Source organism: Alnus glutinosa, chromosome 6 (genome assembly GCF_958979055.1).
Source record: "Alnus glutinosa chromosome 6, dhAlnGlut1.1, whole genome shotgun sequence".
NCBI classification, from domain to species: domain Eukaryota; kingdom Viridiplantae; phylum Streptophyta; class Magnoliopsida; order Fagales; family Betulaceae; genus Alnus; species Alnus glutinosa.
In genome coordinates, this window is record NC_084891.1 from 2977573 (window position 1) to 2998906 (window position 21334).

The following is a 21334-nucleotide window of genomic DNA, read 5'->3' on the forward strand; positions in this document are numbered from 1 at the left end:
ATGGATTGTTAATGGGTATTTACGTGGGTTGATGAGTGATGACTATGTGCTGATTTTTGTAAGAAAAATTTTGTGATTTTATTTTAAATCATTTTTTTTTTCTATGAAATCACAATACTAAACCCACCTTAAAACAAGTCAGGTTTGATTGTCAAATTTTGGGATGTGATTATTGAGTTTTATTTGGTAATCTTTTTGTTGACTGAATTAATTGGAGCAAATTTTGGTAATCAGCACATTTTAGATTGAGTTATGTAGTTTTGATAAGGGAGTAATGCAATTCTTCACCGATCTAATCATACTCGGTAGATGTTTAATTATCCTTTTAACTGAACTGAAAATATTACCTGCAAAGTAAATAAGTTCAACACAACCTAACAGATGACAAATTGAAATTCAGTCTGGATGGAGAGCTAAGTTAAAGTGGTGTGCATGGCAGACTGAAAAATACGCCTGAGTTGTTTTGCCACCTCGATTATTCCAGGCCTATCTTCTCCTTTATCACGCATACAACTCAGGCTGAGCTTTGCAAAAGCTAGAAGCTGTTCCTGATCAATTCTTTCTTCCAGTAACACCGGATCTACAATTTCATTCAACCGGTTTTGTTCATCATATGACTTCACCCACTCTGGCAGAGAGGATGCAGAGTGTATCCAATGTGGAGTACTATTCAACTTGAATCCTGCGAAAAGATCAAGTAGAAATACACCAAAACTAAACACATCAGTCTTCTCGGTTACATGGCCTGAAGTCCAATATTCAGGATCAATATAAGCATAACCCATTCTCCCGCGTACAGCATCTTCTGCATGCAACTGACCTTCAGGAATAGATATGGAGAGTGAGAAGTCATTCAATCTGGCAACATTGTCCTCATCCAATATGATGGTGGGCGACTGAATATCTCTATGCACAACGGGCCTGGAAAATGCAGTATGGAGATATGCAACTGCATTAGCTATGCCCATTGCAATCCTTAACCTACACTTCCATGGTAACGGCTGAGAGTTGAGTCTATCAATTTGACGGATACAATTGGAGAGAATTTTTTCCCCTACAAATTCATACACTAGAATCGGAAGTCTGGTCTCCAAGCAGCATCCTAGGAGCTTTAGAACATTTTTATGGGCACTCATTTGTGATCCAACGGCAATATCTTTAATAATGCAGTCTAATATTTTGTCTTGATAATCTCCGTATACTCCTTCCCAGTACACTTTAACTGAAATTAAGCGGTCTTCAAGAGAACCCTTGTAAAATGCAAAATCAGCAGCCCACAGAAACCTTTGACTTGGGTCATAGTTGTTTGTTGCTTTTCTAAGCTCTTTGGCAGAGAAGTTACGGATAGGATTGGATTTCCCATTGCAAAAGGCAATCAGCTCCTCTAATAATAATCCCCCATTCTTCATAAATGACGTCTCCTGTTTGGCTTCCCTCTTCAGTTTTAAGCACGCAATATTCATCTCTTGCTAATTGTCCACCAAACCCTTATAATATATTACAGAGAGAATATGTTAAGACAAGACATGAAGATATTTGGAGGCCAATTTTGGAGTTTGAAAAACCAGTTGTCCAGCCGCCACCATGTAAAGCAAGCATGAATTATAAGAATTTGGAACATATTACCTACCTAGGAGGTTAGCTAGGAACACTACAAGCTAGACGTCAAAAAGTTTGTAAAAGGGGTGGGCTTCCCAACATTAGACCCAAATCAAACAGAAACAGCGCTGAAATATATACCATAGGTAGGAAATTAGACAAATAAATGACCCGGTCCTTTCAAAGGGCCGCACAAGGCAGTTTCAAAAGTGAAAAGAAAACAAATCAGGATAAGCCCAACTGCAACCCCACTTGAAGCCTACAACAGTCACCAAAAGATGGCAGCAATAGTAAGAATACTGTTAGAATCCGGAAAAGGGACTCCAGACAAGAGAAAACCCAACACAATTCCAAATACATAAGTTTTCCAAAAAGGAAAACAATATCCCAAGCAACAAGAAAAAAAAAAAAAAAAAAAAAAAAACAAACAAACAAACAACAAAAGATAAAACAGCAACAGAAAATCGGCCGAGGAAAATGGAGTGAGAGCCACTAGCACTGGCGCTTGAGAACTATGCGCCGCCACTGGATGGCCGCTCACCAATAGGGAAAGCAGGATCCGCCGAGAACCATCGAGAGCCGTTGCGGAGGAAAACTGGAAGGGAAGACGTGGTCGTCACGCGCCGGAAAGGGAGACAAACTTCTTGGCACGTACAAACCACGCGCTGATATGGAGGCGGTGATTGAAGACGTGGCGGCCATCGGTAGATTCAGAGGACGCTGGCAAACCCACTAGTGAGGTGAGTGTTGTGCAAAACCAAACAGAGAATCATAGATCTAAATCCAAAGATTTCAACCCTACAACCGGTCCGAAAAACACATAAAACACTATGGGAGGAGATGGGGAAAACCAGTTGGCTCTGTGTTTAGGATATTGAAAGCAGGAAAAAAAAAAATGCTGAAAAAACCAGCATGAGAGTCACCTCCAAAGAGGCGGAAGGTTCATGAAAGGATGGAAATGGAAGTTTTTTGCTTCCCTTCCATGGCCTTTGATGCAAAAGGTGGTTGGGTAGATGGATAACCTCATAAGAGGCAAAGTTACAGAGAAGGGGTTGAAGTTACATGGAAGGGGAGGAGGGAAGAGGCTTCCCTCCCATATTGACTTGCACAGAGAAGAGTCACAGAGGAGTGGAGGAGAGAGAACGGAGAAAAAACTGGAAAAAAAAAAAAAAAAAAAAAAAAAAAAAAAAAAAAAAAAAAAAAAAAACATAAAAAGTTTCTATTGATAAACCAAGCTCACCATTCTCATAACTATGAGTCTACGATTTCATATCATTTGATCAAATTTGACATATGAACCTAGTTCCAATTAAAACAATGCTTAAATTAATAAACATAATCAAATAAGAAAGAACACAAATCCGAAAACAGCAAGAGCTAGCATGGTGTCTTAATCCTGCATATAATAACTGAAAATTAAAAACGTACCTGTGAACCCAGAGAAAGAGGAAGGGAACTGCAGCTATAACATGTGAAAAGTAAACAATTAAACTAAAACTTGAATTTGGTGATATTATAAACTGGCACAACTAATGCGTAAATAGAATCATTAGCATTAATTCTAGGCCCCGATTCACAAACAACCCCGTCCCAACTATTGCACAATTTCAAGGCACGTTGAGTGACCCACACTTAATTCTATGATTTGAATTCCCTTAACTTGCAGAATGGGCAAATACGTGGGGCTCTTTCCGGTCAAACTTTCTCCAAAACGTTTCTTTACTGTTTTGTCGCTCTGGGATTTTCAGGACATTTTCTGTATATTCAAAGTCGACTGCCGTTAATTGTGTCTTCAAAGTCAACTTAAACTTTTTTGTTGACGCGTGCCAACTATTTTCTACTACTAAGTTAAAAGAAATTAGGGCCTTATAATTGGGGTTGCAATAATTGGGTGAGGGTTGTGATTTTAGCATTTTTCAAGAAATTAAAAGACGGTCCAACCAAACTGCCCGATATGCGATCCGGCACGAGGTCGTTGGCGCGGCTACGTTATCCCACTGAGAGCATGACACGTTTCTTTGTACTTTCTCTTTACTCACCATGAAACATGTTTTATATTTGTCATTAGATATATATGGATTAGACGTCAACAATTATTTGTTGCAATTATAAACGATTTGAGTCGGTGATTGTGAGAAATCTCTCATCAAATAAAAATTGGGTTGCCCAATTACTTATCCGTTTAGGTGAGTCTCATAAATAATATTTTATCATCACATGTTCAAATCGTCTACACTTTGAGCAAATACATGTAGACAATCTTGATCTACCAGAGATTTCTCTTCGATTTACATGGCTATTATTATGTCTATATAGTATGAATTGAATTTGTCTAAAGGGAACATAGAAATAGGCCATTTAATTACATCCTACATTATACACCCCTATTGGAATATAACTCATCCTCGAGTATTCTTTACGATATGTCACGAGCGGCTCTTCCGGAGAAAGGTAATTGGAGAAATCTACATAGAAAGCACTAAGACACGATTTTTCCATTTCGTCTCCTTCCATTAAAATTCCTCCAACTTTTTTTTTTTTTTTTTTTTGATGTCATCTTCAACTTTATCGTTTTCTTCAAATGAATCACCACTGTTCTTTATTTTTGTAGTGATCGTGATGAGCTACGCTTGTAGTGGATATTCTTCCACTGGTACAGTAGTTATAACCAATGTTTGTGGCTGCATATATTGTTTATCTGACGAAAACTCTATTTTTTCAACTAAATCAATGGCTTCAATATCTTTTTCATCGTAACTAACATTCTCTTCATAGATGGGTTTCTTATTCGAGATTCATAAATATGGCTACGAACGAGCGCAACTTACATCGTCATCAAGAAACTTGTCTACGTACAAAAGGTTTCCCTGTCAATCTACTGATAGTGTCATTTATGTTGTGGAATGCTTGTTGCGTCTTTTGCTTTAACTCTAAGAACTCAATCATCAAGACACAGCGAGACTGAATAGGTTTGCTCACCACTCGCATGAGATCGTCCAAGAGTTCAAGCATCACTTGTAATTGCTCTGATATAGTGTCTGTTGTGGTCGTGCCTTTGATCGTTTGATGTATTCCTGAAACAATCTTTCTCTCTCGAAAGACATTGTTATAGAAGTTGTTATTGTAGTATAAGTTGGCCATCGAATCCAGATAATGCCAGCTCAAATACCGCATGAATTTGACTCTCCAAAGAGCCCCTCCCCTACAAGTGGTGTTGTTGGAGAAGGTCGTCACAGTTGCACTAATTGGCCATGATGCAGATAATTTGGCTCTGATACCAATTGATGTAGCAGAAGATTTGGTAACAACAAGCAGAAGCGTCTGTATCACAAAAGATAAAACAAACCCACAGGTGTAAAGGAACAATAAACTCCACAGGGTGTTGAGAAATTCTCAAGTTTGATTAATAATTCAATGGTTGATTATTACATTACAAACTCATTTATAAATAGTAGAGAAAGTAAACTATTCATAGTAGTAAAAGTACACCTAATCCTAGTAAGAAAATAAAATACTTGTACAGAAAATAAACATATTCCTAATAGCTAAAGTAAATCTAATCCTAATAATGAAAAGAAATAAATAAAGTAAATCTAGTTTTAATTGTAAATAAAAAAAATAAAATAAAAAAATAAAAAAAATCTCGGCTTGACAATCAAGTCTTTCCTTTAGTACATACTTTCATTGTTTGAAAACCGATAAAATTCTAATCAAACGGTGGTATTCTAAAATTATTTTTGAGATTTTTTCCATTATCGTTTTTGCCGGAAATATGAGTAAATTCCGTCCCATTATATCATACATCCACAAAAAATCAATTAGAACATCTAAATATACCCTTTTGCTAAAGATCACTTGAACTGCCAAAATTGCATTGGCATGAAAACGTACCTTGAAGTGTGAACCCAGATCTAGAGAGAGAGCTGCAGGCTGCAGCTATAATATGTGAAGGTAAACAGACTTAAGCTAGAATATGGCAGCTGCTGATGAACATATATAGGAAGTCTTCTTTTATTACGCCCTCCAACTGAGAGATTCCACGCTAGCTTTCTGAACATTAATTTTCATTATATTTTGGCTAAAAGATTACAGGACATCTCCTGTAAATTATTTCGACGGTTCAGATTCACTTTTACTCATAGGGTGTAAAGATTAAAAGAAAATTCAGAGATTAGTTCTCTGCAATGAACTCGACCCGATCAGCAACAAAATCCAAAACAACCATACTAAATCTGAGAGGAAGAGACACCTCTTTCGCATAGAAGAGTGACATGTGGCCGGCCATCTACTGTTTATTTATGCTTTTACGGATTAGGCCAAGATCTCTACAATTTTAAAGAAATTTGAGATTTTTAAATTTTATAAATTTAGGTCATTTTATACATCGAACGACATGAAAAATACTACGTATTAAAAAAGTGACATGTTAGTAATGAGAATTTGGTATATTTTTATCAGATTCTTACATTTTATGTCGTATAAAAGCTTTGAGCACAAAACTATCTTTTAGTTTAATAAAGAAGAAACGTCTCTTCAAAAGTGAAGAAAAAGCCTTTTGAAGTGATTTATTTATTTTTTTTTTTTTGGCTCAATAACATGTCATATCTTTATTATGTAGTGTTAGGGATAAAATCAACCCTAGAGACACGTAGATCCAATGACATCTCGGAGTTATGTCTCGGACATTTGTTCCGCGCAGTTCCGCACAGCAAAGAAAAGGTCGTCTAGGTCTAAAGACATCTCGGAGATATGGCGATGTCTCGGTCTTAACATTCCAGGTTACGGTATATAAAATATCCTGGGATCTCCCAGCCAAAACGGAGCGAACATATCTCGGATATTTGTGTCCCGGAGTAATAACGCTTCGGTATGATATCGAGTCGGTGTGATATCTCCTCGGGGTGATATCTATTGGATGTGTCAACATCTCGGAGTATGAACATCTCGGACTTACACAACCCCGTTATGGTGCGAATATATCCCGAGATCTCCAGGTCGGAGCGAACACATCTCGGATATCATCACCTCGGAGGTTGGCTGAAATGTGCTACAGTCTTCTAAAAGGTGCCATGCGCCACATTCGTCTTAGAGGGCGATAAGGATAGAATCCCAGAAGATCAGGGATAAACTACAGATCCATAATTTATGGGATAAAATGGTTATTGACACGGAATCAAGTTTAAAAAAGTACAAACGCAATCAACTACGAACTTCACACTCCTACTCGAATTCCCTGAAGATATGGTTAAAGTTCAACCAGGCTAGGACTCAAACTCCTAATCCAACTAGGTGTCAAGAAGGTCCGGCCTATAAATAAAGACCATCACACCAGGTATGAGATCACGAATTCTCTAAGCTCTTGAGATTAAGATTCAGAATACTCCGCAGAAAACTGATTTAGACTTCGGTAGAAATCAGTAGCGAATCTTTAGGCGACACGTCACCATACCGGAAACTGTACCAACATGTAGTATTTTTTTTATGTCATTCGATGTAAAAAAAGGGCTTAAATTCATATAATTTGAGAATTTTAATTTTTTTAAAAATATCAAGATAACAATTTTATCCCTTGTTAAACAAGGAAGGAGAGGATCTGTTCCTTATCAACATGGATCAAACACGATGATGCAGAGGAGTCGTGGCACTAAACTATAGGAACAGCTTTCCTACTTTTTTGAATAAGCAAGCAAAGTTTTTTATTCTTTTTTATTTTCTAATTTTAATAAGCACGTCTATGTGCAAAAAGATAAATGATACACATGTCCTACAATTTTTTTTATTTTTTACTTTTATCATTTTCATGTAATCAGATTTTAAATTTATTATTAAATTTATGAAACTCAAAGTGAATCTTATAAATCAATAAAACATATGATAAATTTAAAAATAAAATATTTAAAAAATATGTTTTATAAATATAAAAATAAAATGTGTAAAATATATATTGTACATAAATAAACCAACGTGTAGGACAGGTTAAGGTTAGGCCTGCCCTACCTGTAATGCTGTACTATATATGCATAACCTATATAAAGTCATCTTTGTCTTCTTTTCGTAGACCATTAATGGCCTTGGTCCATTGAGGAATCTAAGTGGGCCACTTATACTTTGATTGTACCCTTTTTTATTTTTGTATTTACTCATTTAAAAAAATAAAGAATATAAATAAATAACTTGATATATAAAATATTTACAAAATATTAAAAATTATTAAAAAAATAAAAGCATAAATAAATAACTTGATACATTAAATATTTACAAAATACTCAAAAATATTTTTACATTTATATTACATCATAACTAAAAAAGTAAAAATTACATTTTAAAAATCAATACCAAACGGCCCTACAACTTTTTTTAAAAATGTTTTAGTTTTTTCAAATTTTAAGAAAAAAAAAATTAATTTTTAAATAATGTGTCATAATTTTATATTATTTATTGTTTTAATAAATAGAGGTGGAAAGTCATTTCTATGCGTGCCAACTATTTTGTACAAAGTTGTGAAATGAAAAAGATGGTCCAGCTGAACCGCCCAATATGAGTCGGTTAACCGATTCGGCACGAAGTCGTTGTTGGCGGCTACGTTGTCCCACTCAGAGCATGACACGTTTCGGTGTACTTTCCCTTTTTTTTTTTATTTGTATCTGAGTTACCAAGATTGCCCTCGGTTTGCGACTAACTACACATGGTGGTATTATGCCGCAGTATGGCACTTTTGGCTTTGCCTTCAAAATACGTGTTTCCGTTCAAAAACAAGGGTCTACCATTTAAAAGCGTGAGAGCCGTTGGATTCCTTTCGTGCCTTTTAACAAAAAGCAGCCGCTGGATGCCTGCACATTCACTGAAATACAAAAAAAAAATAAAAATAAAAAAATCACATGAATTTTTATTTTTTAATAAGAAAGAAAAAGTATATATATATATATATATATATATATATATATATAGAGTTAACTCAAAGATTATATTATGTTAATTCACGAGTAAATACAAAATCAAATACAAGATTTGAATTTCGACCAATAATTTTTAGATTAGTGTAAACTTCGAACATCTTAATCATCTTACACCAAAAAATTAGGTCAATAAGAGCATTTTCATCCGGTTAGGGCTAGCCAAAAAATTGGGATAAAATAAGTTGCATTTTGTTCAACAATTTGAAAAAATATTTGGTGAGCTGCTACCAATTTAATGAACACAATTTACTTACAAAATATAACAAGAAATTATTTTTTAATCTCTAATATTTTATATTCTCTTAATAAAGAATAAAGAAATGGAAAGAAATTTCCTACAACTCACATATAAAAAAGACACGTGTCCTTTAAACATGTGAGAAGTACATGATTTGTTTATTAATGCTATTAAAAAAGCATACCAATGGACACATATAAATCTTATATGTGGGTTGTAAAAAATTATTGGTAAAAGAACATTTAAATGCAATAACTAAAATAAAGAGCCTAATGTAAATGCTTTAGAAAATTGAGTAATTAAAATAGAAAAAAATAATAATTTTTTAGTTAATATTGAGAGAAAATTTGCTGAACCAAATATGGATGCTCATAGAAAAGTGTGAATATGCCAACAATTTAAGAGAATTCACATTCGACTCAGCTTATTTATTCTCAATTTTAGCTATATTAAAAACAAAAAAAAAAACAATTTTTTCTTTTAGCTACTTATTTGTTCAAAGCACGAACTTATGACTCTCAATTTTTGCTATTAACTTTCACTATTTTATTTAAACATTTTAATCTTTGTTTTTACATTCAACAAGTGAACAGTGTTCATTAAATATTTTTCTAAATTACAGAATGAACTGCAATTTTTGCTCTCATTTTAGCTTCTCTAGAATTCTCTGAGATAAGAAAATTGAAACCTTAATTAATATTTTTTTTTTAAAAAAAAGAAACCTTAATTAACAATAGAAACATGTCTACACTTTTTTATAGATAAGAAACATATATTAATACATATCTACTTGCCAGATAAGTCATTGCCGCGAACAACAGCGGTTTTATAAGACTAATCAAATCACATGAACGAGTCAACATCATAAAATGGCAACTTCGTAATTACGTTAAAGGAATAGAGCAAAAGTTAAAGCTCGAGGATAATTATGCCACAGGAGGATAATAATGGCAACTTGGTAATTACGTCAGCTACCAGCAGCAGCGTTTTCGGTACCATTCCGGTTCCGGGTCGCAATAGCCTACGCGCCTCAAGTCTGAACAGTGAAACCTGTTCCAACTTCCAAGAAATCCACCGCGTAAATTATTTTTAATGCGTATAATTTAATATATTATTTTTTGAATAGAAATATATGACAATTATTTTTTTTTATTTATTTTTTTTAAATGCGGGTATTTTAATTCACCGAATAGTAATCTACGGATGGTAACGTAGTAAATTTGTTGTTAACTTAAACACTATTTTTTATTTATTAATATTTTTCACATACACCAAATATTAAAAAATAATATATATATTATAAAGTAACTAACACAAGCTTGGATCCGTTGGTTAAAATTTTAGTATTATCTTTATTCTTTTCTTTTTTTCAAATCAAAAATATTAACGAATAATTTAGATATAAAATACTTCTAAAAATTTAAAAATAAATAAATAAAATAACTTCAAAATCCATATTAAGAAAACGGACAAAAGAAGTAAAGAACCGACAAAAAAGTAATTATGATTCCATACATAACCGTGTAGCGCACGGAAATCCGGTGAGACTGGTTCGGAAATCCTTCTTGGCCAGGTCACGAAAATGTCTTTAGGCCTTTGGGCTTTCCCTTCTTCCTATAAAACGCCGTTTCTCCTCCACAACTAAAGACGTGTTCTACATGCTTATTAGGATATTCCTGCGTATTTTGCTATTTTCCCCTCCTCTCTCTAAAGCTTTCTTTCCTGTAAAATTGAAAGGAACCGCCTTTCTTCTTTCTCAAAACCTCTCCGAACGCTTCCTGGTGTGAATTAGCGGGGCATCTAATTCAAGTTATTATTTATTTCTCTGTTGATTATGGGTGGTGGTGTGGCAGTTCTCAATCCTCAAGATTGTCTGAAAGACGCTTTTTGGCCAAAAACACTAAGATCTCCGAGTCCCAAGAAGAAACCTCGGAGTCCTAATGCTACTCGGGCTAACCGTACACAGCCCAACCGCAGTAAAAAGAGCTCCTCCCGCTTGAATACCACCGCGTCGTCTCCGGCGCAGAAAGCATCGCCGTTGAAGAACCTCGTGGTAGGCCAGGTGAAGATCCTGAAACGCGGCGAGGAGCTGACCGGAACATCGTCGGATAAAGAGAACCACCGTGAGGAGCCGGAGGCGGATCTGGATCTGGGCTTGGCGGAGCGGCTGGGTCCGGAACCGGTGTCGGTCCCTGTCCTGTTCTACGCCGGCGCGTCAGCATTTGTTGCATCGCCGCCTCCGAGTTCGCTTCCTTTGCCGGCTTTCTTCACGAAGAAGTGTGTTTCTGCGAAAACCGATGATGTCGCGAGCGATTTGCGTAGGATTCTACGGATCGAACCGCTCGATTTGTCGTGATGGGTGGGTCGGCGGCCTATTGTCGGCTCTCGAGTTCGAAGAAGTTGCGGTTTGGGTCATCCGATTCTCGACCTTCCCTTGCTTTTTTAAATAGGTGAAGGTCGTTGAGTTCGCGACTCTGAAGCAATCATGGAATTTCAGTAGTTTATAGATGGGTTTTTTTTTCTAATATTTAGAAAGTGTTTCTAAATCGATAATTATGTATAGATTTAGGTTTTCCTGAGAGTGATTAGTTGGTGGATGGTTAGTCGAAAGATGAAGATGGGTGTTTGGGTTTTGAATTTTCTAGGTAATTTATAGATGGGTGTTCATGGTATGAGTCATTGGTGTGTGTAATCCTTGCCTTTTCAATTCCATTCTGTTGTGTTTGTTTGATGAAAATTCTCACTTGGTGTAGTTTTAATTGGATGTCTGCTTGCTTGTGTGTATTTAAGTGGCACATTTCTAAGCTTTGCAGGAGGCAGAGATGCTCAGATGGAGGGAGGGATGGGTGAGGGCTGGTATTGGCCATGAAAGCTTGTGAACAAAATTGTCACAGCTTTGGTATGGAGTTCATGTTCCATGGGATACTCCCGTATCATTGTATGGTCATTGGGGAGCTTGGGGAAGAGAAAAAAAAAAAAAATTGCTTCATGCTGATGAACCTGTGCTTTTTCTTCTGTGTCTAAAAATCTTATGAACCTGAGACTAGTCCCTTGCATATTCCTCCTTGTATATAGGGAACTGATTGTTGCACAACAAGAGTGCACAAGTTGTGCAATGATCATTTCCCATATATATATAATGTTTTACAGAATTAATGGTGTGTATACAATTTTCAAATTTTCAATTCCATCAAGCTGAGGAATTTTGAGGGAAAGGATAGCAAGTTTAATGACTTGTCTTTTTTTGTTCTTTATAATGAATCATAATGATTAGCAACTCAAATAAACTTTTTTAACAATGCACATGATACTTTTATCTACTTTTAACTACTTTTTATTATTATTATTATTATTTAAAGGGTTAAATATATTTTACCCCATTAATATTTTATATTATTTTCAATCTTGCCTCTATAGAAAAAAAAAAAATTGCAATATGCCCTGACTAAGTTTTTAAATATTTCAATGTTGTCAATCTGTTTCTTGAGTTTGTCTTTTTTGATAGAAATAGACCCACGTACTTCGCACGTGGGTTTTTAAGAAAAAATATTTTCAAAATATTCCTAAAAAACATTTTTTTTAAAGAAAAAAAAATTGGGGTGGCTTCGATTTGAGGGGGGCAACAATTTGGGTTTTTTTTTTTTTTTTTTTTTTTTTTTTTTTTTTTTTTTTTACCTTTTTTCTAGTCTCTTTTTTTTAAAAAAAAAAAAAAAAAAATTGAATTTTTTTTTAGGGATATTTGAAGAAGAATTTCCCTTAAAAACCCATGTTTGTCGCACGGTTGGTTTATTTCTATCAAAAATAACGAATTGAAGTAATTGATGGACAATATTGAAAATTGTTAAAACTTAGTTGGGGTACATTACAATTTTTTTTTACTTTAGAAGCAAGATTGAAAAAGATGTGATATATTAAGAGGGTAAAACGTATTTAACCCCCTTTTTTAACCTTTTTAAACCAATCAAGGAAATGAAAATCTACCCTCGTCCATCCCAACTCCTAAGCGTAGAGTTTTGTAGAAAAGAGAAGATTGGCTCTATTTATTAATGTGTTTTAAAGGGTATTATTTTTATTTTATTTTTTAAAGTATTTTTATGTTTTAAGTTATCTAATGCCCAATATTTTTGTAATTCTAAGAAAATAAACAACTTTATTAATAATAAAAATGTAATACAAAAATTGGACAGTCACTCATATACTAGAAGGTATTCTTGAGGTTTCCGCGCCCCCATGTCCTTACATTTATAATTTGGTTTTCGAACAACCTTGTCTTTGTATCCCAATATTCTTCCAAAGCTTTCAAAAAACAATTGCTCGAATTTTTCGTAGTCTTCCGCATTCAAAAATATTAATTTATGAGTTGTGACCATGATTATCTCTTAGAGACAAGGATTAGAATAATCCAATATGCCAAACTCATAAATCAAAGAATAACTACTGGGTGATGAAGAATGGCACCATGACTTCTCAAACTGAAACTCTATTCAATGGTTAAGCATGAGGAAATAGAATCCAAAATTAAATTGATATAATAAGAAGAGTTATCATCAATCAAATGAACTCTTACTTTGGATACTTGTGTATCATTGTATGGTCATTGGGGAGCTTGGGGAAAAAAAAAATTGGTTCCATGCTGATGAAACTGTTCTTTTTCTTCTGTGTCGAAAATATTATGAACCTGAGACTAGTCCCTTGCATAGCCTATATATATATATATATATATATATATATATATATATATATATATATATATATATATATATATATATATATTTTTTCTAAGGGCAGAGAAGAGTGGATTTAAAGGGGATTTCGAGGGGTATTTTATTCCCCAATATTTGGAGGGGATCCAAATACGAGGAATTTTGAGGGAAAGGATAGCAAGTTTAATGACATCTCTTTTTTGGTTCTTTATAATAAATCATAATGATTAGCAACTCAAATGAACTTTTAGCAATACACATGATACTTCTATCTACTCAGGTTTTTTTTTTTTTTTTTTTTGGATGTTACATTTTATCCCTCCAATATTTCACATCTTTTTCAGTCTTGCATTTAAAGTAAAAAAAAATTGTAATGTGCTCCAACCAAGTTTTAAAAAATTTCAATATTGTAAATCCGTTACTTGAGTCCGTTTTTGTGCGATGCACGTGGGTTTTTAAGAAAAAATCTTTTCGAAATATCTCCATAAAACTTTTTTTTTTTTTAAAAAAAAAAAGAAATAAAAATTGGGGCGGCCGAAGCCACTCATGAACCATTTGGAGGTGGCAACAATTTTTTTGTTCCTTATTGTAGTCTCTTTTTTTTTCCCTTAAAAACCCACGTGCGTCGCACATAGGTTTATTTTTGTCAAGAAGGACGGACCGAAGTAACGGATGAGTAACATTGAAAATGCTTATAACTTAGTTTGGGCACATTGCACATTTTTTTTCACTTTCGAAACAAGATTGCAAAAAAAAAAAAAAAAAGTGATACCTTAAGAAGATAAAATGTATTTAACCTCTTTTTTTTTTTTTTTTTTTTTTGACCTTTTTAGTTCAGAAACCAAGCAAGGAAATGAAAATCTACTTGGCTCCCTCCCAACTCCTATACGTAGAGTTTAAAGATAAGATTGACTCTATTTTTATGCTTTAAGTTGTTTATTTTAAAATCAGAAAACAAAAGTAAAAAGGAGAATGATTTAAAACAAACCATGCTGCAAAAGTAATTAATAATGCAAAAGCAGAAGCCTTTAAAGAACTTTGGTGTAACACAAAGCTTTGTTGGTCACATTTCAATAATCTCTAGAAGCAACCTTTGTCTTTTTTCATCCATTTAAGTCATAACAATGGTATCCAAACACTCATAAATCAAAGCCTCGGTGAGGAGCCTTTCATGCTGGGGTGGTTGAAATCAAAAGTGAACTTCCTGTCACGGGAAATGAGGCAACGAAAAGCAACAAAGACAAATTAGGGTTATTGAGGGACTGAAATCTTCTAAAAATTGTTTCCGGATTGAATCTAATTTGGACAATTAATTAAGAGAAAACTACTACGTTGGAGTTTACTTGTTCGAGCAAGTTTTGAACTACTCACATTTGTCTAAATAATTGCGTCTCTTCGAAGCTCTCTCTTATTAGAACTCAGTTTTAAATCACCACATATTCTAAAAGCTTGAACTGATAAGAATAGATGAATTCATTCATTTAATTTAGGAAAAACTTCATTTATAATTTTTGATCTTTCATCATTTTTTTCAATTAAATACTCAAATTTTAGAAAGTGGCAATTTAGGGTATTCATATTTCAATTTTTTTCAATTTCAACCATTCATTAAAATTTTTCGTTAAATCCTACTAAAATTCTCAAAATAACTATCATTTTTTTTTTAGGAAAAACTAAACTTTACACTCCAATGTTTCACGCCTTTTTCAATCTTACCTCCAAAGTGAATAAATTTGCAATGGACCCCATCAAAGTTTCCTAATTTTGCAATGTAACCTATTTATTACTTAAATTAGTCATTTTTTTACCGAAATAGACCCACGTGTGACGCACGTGGGTTTTTAAGAGCAATTCTTTCAGAAATATCTCTTAAAAAAACCATTTGTTTTAAAAAAAAATAATTAAAAAAAAAACGATTAAAAACCTCATTCGGCCGGCTTGGGGGTGGTGTTCATGGCCATGAGGGTGGCTTCCCAAAGCCACTCCCATTTGGCCATGGAGTGTTTCGGCCACCTCCTTTCATTTTTTTTTTTTTTAGAACAAAGAAAATTGATTTTTTTTAGGGATATTTCAAGAAGAATTGCTCTTAAAAACCCATGTGCGATTTTCCGTAAAAAATGACGAACTTAAAGTAACAGATGGATATGGATAACATTGAAAATTTGTAAAACTTGATTGGAGTGCATTACAATTTTTTTTTCACTTTGGAGACAATATTGAAAAAGGCGTGAAACATTGTAGGTTAAAGTGTAGTTTTCCATTTTTTTAGGAAAAAAAGATAAGAAAAAAAAAATTTCAAAGATTTAGGCTTTTTGTCAGAATTTAACAGAATCTGTAAAAATATCTATGCCTGAATTTTTGAAAATTTTAATTAAGTTTTTTTTTTTAAAAAAAAAAAAAAAAAAAAAAACAAGGGTATTTTAGAAATTTTAATTTATATTCTAACACTCTTCCTTACGTATGGGCTTAAACTCTTTTTTAATGAGTGAAACCCAACACCTGAAACATTTAATTGAAATGAAATGTGAATGAAGAAGATAGGATTCGAACTCAAAACCTATGCTTTTAAACCATAATCAATTACTATTAATCTTGTCCCCAATGGGTAGTTCAATTCAATTGGCTGGGGACTACGCCTCATAAAGCGGAGGTCACTAGTTAGAATTCTCCCTCCTCCTTATGTGGACATGTAAAAAAAAAAAATACTATTAATCTTAAAAAAAATATATAAAAAAAAAAATTAACAATTTAATCTACATTCTAAAATTAAGGAAAATTAAAGATTGTCATCGAAATATTTAATTTTTTTTTTTTAAAAAAAAAAAAGGAATAAATAAGGCCCATTAAACGTAAACCCACCTAAAAAAAAAAAGTACCGAGTAGGAGCAGCAAATAAATTTGCTTTCATTTAATATTGTATTTATGAGATGTGAATTTTAAACCACTATCCATTTATTGGTCCTGGCTCCTGCATAGAGACTGGCCGAAGGGAACTCGTGAATCCGGATTGAAGTACCGACCTACAATTTCAATCATTTATTTTACAAATTTAATGATTCAGGAACTGCTTGGATTCAACCATGTCAGTAACATTAAAAACAAAAAAATTAAAAATTAAAAAAAAAAAAAATTATCTGGAGTAGTTTGGTAAAGAATTTTATTTATGAATTTTTTATTTGAATAATAATAAAAAATGATTGAAATAATATAAAGGTCAAAGCAAATTTGAATTTTTTTTTTTTTTTTTTTGTGATAAAAAAAGTTATTTATGCTCCGTTTATTTCGACGTAAAATGATTTCTGGAAAATGATTTCGGCATTTTTCGGTGTTTGGTTGGGGCGAAAATAATGGTCAACGAAAATCATTTTCGGTTTGACTGTAAAAGCTTCTTTAATTTTCGGAAAACGATTTACGGTTTTAAAAATCGTAAATCGTTTTCCGAAATTAAGCTCTTCGTCCTTACACGCATGTTTGATATCCGATCGTCAGAATTTAGCAATTGTCGGTCGTCGGGATCTGGTCGGCCCCGGAGTCCGACAACATCCGATCGCCGGAACCTGCCAGAATCAGGCCACCAGAATTCTGCCGGAGACCAAATTCCCGCCAGAATATTACCGGATTCCGGCCAAGGCGGCCAGATCCGGCCGGATCTGGCCAAACAGCCAGGATCCGGAAGATTCCGGCCTGAATCCAGCCATTTTGGCCAGATCCGGTCAAACTTTTTCGCCGGAATCCGGCAACGGCGACCGGATGTTGCCGGATTCCGGTGACAATTACCAAACTCTTATTTTTGCATTTCGAAATTTTTTCGTGCGAACCAAACACCGAAAAATATTTTCGAGAAAATCATTTTTCCTGAAAATGATTTCATTTTACTACGGAAATCGTTTTACATCGAAACAAACGGAGCATTAGTAACAATTTTGAAAAGAGAATGACTTTTTTTTTTTTTTATTTTTGGGAAGTTTAAAGAACTTAATGAATGGCGGAGTCTCCCTTAAGAGCATCTCTAACAGAATAGATAAATAGTTTATAATAGTTAAATTTGATTATTATGAGTTTTTATTCTTCTGGTGTGAATAGTAGATATACTTTAGAACGTCAGCTGGCTCTTGATTCTATTTCTTTCCCCCTATTTTGGAAAAATCAGCATCCATTCAAAACCACTGCAAAGCACTAGAGCAAACAGCAAAGTAGTTACTAAGCAAAATAAATAAGTAATGTAACGACCCACCCCAACGATATAATATTGTTCGTTTTTTATTTCTCTAAACTAGACTTTTTTGGAGGTTATCCATTTCGGTACTACTCTAGCGGAAGCATGCTTAACTGAGGAGTTCTGATAAATTCATGGTCATCACGGCTTTAAACTATAAAAAAAATTTGAGAGAATAAAATTTCATACGAGACTACTAAGAATAAAATCTAGGTAAATTTCAAGAATAATGATTTCCTTACAAGTCCCACACAACCCCTAGACATATTGGACGGGACTAACATGTATGAGTTATGTGGGAGAGATCGTAAATGAATCACTCTCCAAATTTCAGACGAGAAAAGCAAAAACTCTCAATAGATTTTAGGTTTTTATTGGATTGTCCTACATTTTTTTTTTTTTCACCTTGATATACTTATTTCCCCAACTTGTTTCTTGTACTAGAAAATTACTAAAGGAAGCCAACCCATTATGAGTAGATGAATTGAGTAGCCAGACTCAATTAAGGCTCAAGAGTGCAGTGTTAGGTCCTGTATTTTTGGCCTTACCAACTGCATTCTTAGGCTTCACCTACTATATTTAATTATTTATATTTCTACACAATCATAGAAATCAATTCTGACACATGACAAACTTCATTGTATTTACTGTCAGCTGATCAAATGCCCGTGCTCCTTCCTCAAGTGTTGGCCAAAAATAAATATAGTGAGACAAACAAGAGGTACTCACTACTAATGAGGGACACAAATTTTTTAGGAATTAGTGTCTTAAAGTGACATGTATTCTTAGTACGTGAGAATTATATATTTTTTTAATAACATGTCCTTAGAGAATAATTACAATGTAAAACCAGTATTTTTTTTTTTTAGGTCATTGTGAAAGAGTTTGATGAAATTACCTTTAACCAATTATCTGAAGTTAACGAGTAATGTTATAAACTATATTTTCATTTAACTACTATCAAGGATGTAATCGAGCCGAGCCGGGCCGAGCTTTGAATTTTCAGGACTGACTCGTTTATGAAGGTTCCTAATCGAGCCGAGCTCGAGCTCAAGCCGAGCTCGAGCCGGGCTAAGAAATGCTTGTCCGAGCTCGGCTTGCTAGGAGTTTAGCCTAACTCGAACTCGAGCTCGAGCTCGTTTGAAAACAATTAGTCGAGTTGAGCAGGGTACTCGACAGGCTCGACTCGACTCGACTCGAGCTTGAAGCATTCCACAGCGTGTAGCCTCAAGATTGAAGCCAACAATGTTCTGGATAGGGTGCGCATACTAGACACGCAACGCCAGCTCCAAATGGCCGGACCTCCTCCTTGGCTTCACCCTCTTCTTCTTTTTCCTCGCCACCAGGAGCTCTCTCTCATTTTCTAGGTCTGCATATCTCTCCCTCTCTCTCAGTTTGCATCTCTCTTAGTGTGGAGAAGAAGGTAAAGGTCACCTGGGGATGGTAGGTATATGGCGTGAAGAAGAAAGAAAATAGAAGATAGAAGACGTTTGTAGAAGAGAGAACAGGTGGAAGAAGAAAAGCAGTAGCGTGAAAATACAGAGACGCGTGAATCGAAGCAGTATGTGGAGTGGAGCTCGAAAAGTCAGAGAAGTGACAAGGTGAATCAAAGACGCGTGAAGCAATATGTGGACTAATTGTCTGTATCGAGTATATTGTCCTTGTGGTAAAACCTGGTAAGTAGGCCATAGGATAAGTAGATATGTTGAACGTCATGGGCTGAACCTTACCAATGCAATCCTACCATCGATGTGTAAAACAAAAAATGTACAATTGAGAGTAGGTGAAAAATAAGCTCTACTAGTCCCACGTGAATGAGTCAGATTTTTCCCAAAAACAAGGTGGTAGGTGTATTAGGTGTGTGACGTTTTCAAATATGAAAGTAAAACATCTGAATCCAACGGTTGAAAATAAAGTGAAAAACTGGAAAAAAAAAAAAAAAAAAAATTGAAATGTTGGACGGTTAGGATTTGCTTATATTAATCCAACAGTTAAGATTCATCATATTAAAAACTAAAAATACTATATGCAATATATATATATATATATATAGACTAGTATATTAATATGTCAACAATTAATCCATTTTAATTAAAATAATCAACAATTAATCAACTAATCAATAACTTAGTAATTATAATACATAATGTAAATATAATGTTGCTTAGAAGAAGAAAAAAAAATCTAATTGACATTAATATGTTAATATACACTAACACCTTAATTCTTAGCATATAATTATATAATTAAACATGTTATGGCTTGTTATTAATATTAGCTATTTAGTTATATAGAAAGTATTTACTATTTAGTAACTATTCAATATAGCTATATAGTTATATATATTTAATTAGTTAACAACTTAAGTACTTAACCATTTGTCATAATGTTTCATATAAACCAATATTTGTGTAACTTATGTTAATTAAATTACCTTTTTTAAAAAAACAAAAAATTGTTAACTTACTTTGTAATACTAAATTAGTATATATTAACTAACTAGTTTGTATATTAATACTAATATATGCACACATACATACATATATTCATATATATAATATACATAAAAATATGTTAAGTAACCTACGACTTTTTTTTTTTAATCAAATTAACATGTAGTTAATTATGCTTAGTTAGTAACTTAATATATATTTTATTAACATAGTATTAACCTTCCGTAGTAATACTAAGTTAGTATATATTAATTAACTAGTTAGTATGTTAATACTAACACACACACACACATATATAATATACATAAAAATATTGAGTAACCTATAGTTAATTATGTTTATTTAGTATATGTTAATTAACTAGATAATATGTTAGTTTATGAACTAACTAGTTAGTAAGTTAGATAATACACGCATATTACTCAATTACTAATACACATACTTAAATGTATATAATTCATTTTGATTAACATATTCAAATATATTAAATGAGCTAGCTAGGCTCGCAAGCCCATAGACGAGTCGGGCGAGCGGGTTAAGTCGAGTTTTAAACGAGCTAGGCTCGTGAGCCCCTATCGAGTTTTATCGAGCGAGTCGGGTATGTATCACTTACTAATCGAGCGGATTTTAACAATAACGAGCAGGTTTGTACAGTACCGAGCTCGAGTTCGGATCGAGTTTAACCGGGCGGGTATCGAGCGAGTTGTCGGACGGACTGGCTTATTTACATCCCTAACTACTATCACACCCTACTGATGTGATAATGTCAATCATTGTTAAAAATAAAATAATAAACAATTTAAGGCTTGTTTGTTTGGATGTACGATTTTATTATTATTATTATTATTATTTACTATATTCAAAATTGTGAATACGAGAAAATTTGTTTTTTAAAATTATGTTTGGATGGTTTAAAGAATCTGAAACAAAATTGAAAAAAAAAAAAAAAAAAAAAAAAAAGATGTTTGGGAATGTGAATTGAATTGAATATAATTGGAAAAAATATATATAAATGAAAATAAAAAAACTATTATTGTAAAACTAAAAAACTGAAAGAGAACAAAAATATATATATTGGGAGCCACCCCCAAAACCGCTCTCAGCCACCCCCAGACAGCTGGGGGTGGTCCGGCCACCACCCCTAGGTTATTTTATTTTATTTTTTTAAT

General features: G+C 33.7%; 2 protein-coding genes across 3 annotated transcripts; one reads left to right on the plus strand and one right to left on the minus strand.

The window, feature by feature from the left end:
* Positions 1-329: 329 nt before the first annotated feature.
* Positions 330-3316, minus strand: LOC133871857 (non-functional pseudokinase ZED1-like). Of its 2 annotated transcripts, none has more exons than XM_062309298.1 (2): positions 3028-3316; positions 330-1487 (listed from the first exon to the last, which is right to left on the minus strand). In XM_062309298.1, exon 2 carries the CDS (start codon positions 1461-1463, stop codon positions 414-416), a length of 1050 nt encoding a protein of 349 aa, XP_062165282.1. In that variant the 5' UTR covers positions 1464-1487; positions 3028-3316; the 3' UTR covers positions 330-413. The 2 variants fall into 2 exon arrangements, 1 of the variants encoding a protein (XP_062165282.1); XR_009900888.1 differs by lacking the exon at positions 330-1487 and adding an exon at positions 1734-1858.
* A 7311-nt stretch (positions 3317-10627) lies between these two features.
* LOC133870600 (uncharacterized) lies at positions 10628-11149 on the plus strand. Its single transcript, XM_062307763.1, has one exon. It carries the CDS (start codon positions 10628-10630, stop codon positions 11147-11149), a length of 522 nt encoding a protein of 173 aa, XP_062163747.1.
* The last annotated feature ends 10185 nt before the right edge of the window (positions 11150-21334 follow it).

Excerpts from the sequence above, each read along its gene's own strand:
- LOC133871857 (XM_062309298.1), bottom strand. The coding sequence starts at position 1,463 with ATGAATATTGCGTGCTTAAAACTGAAGAGGGAAGCCAAACAGGAGACG.
- LOC133870600 (XM_062307763.1), top strand. The coding sequence starts at position 10,628 with ATGGGTGGTGGTGTGGCAGTTCTCAATCCTCAAGATTGTCTGAAAGAC.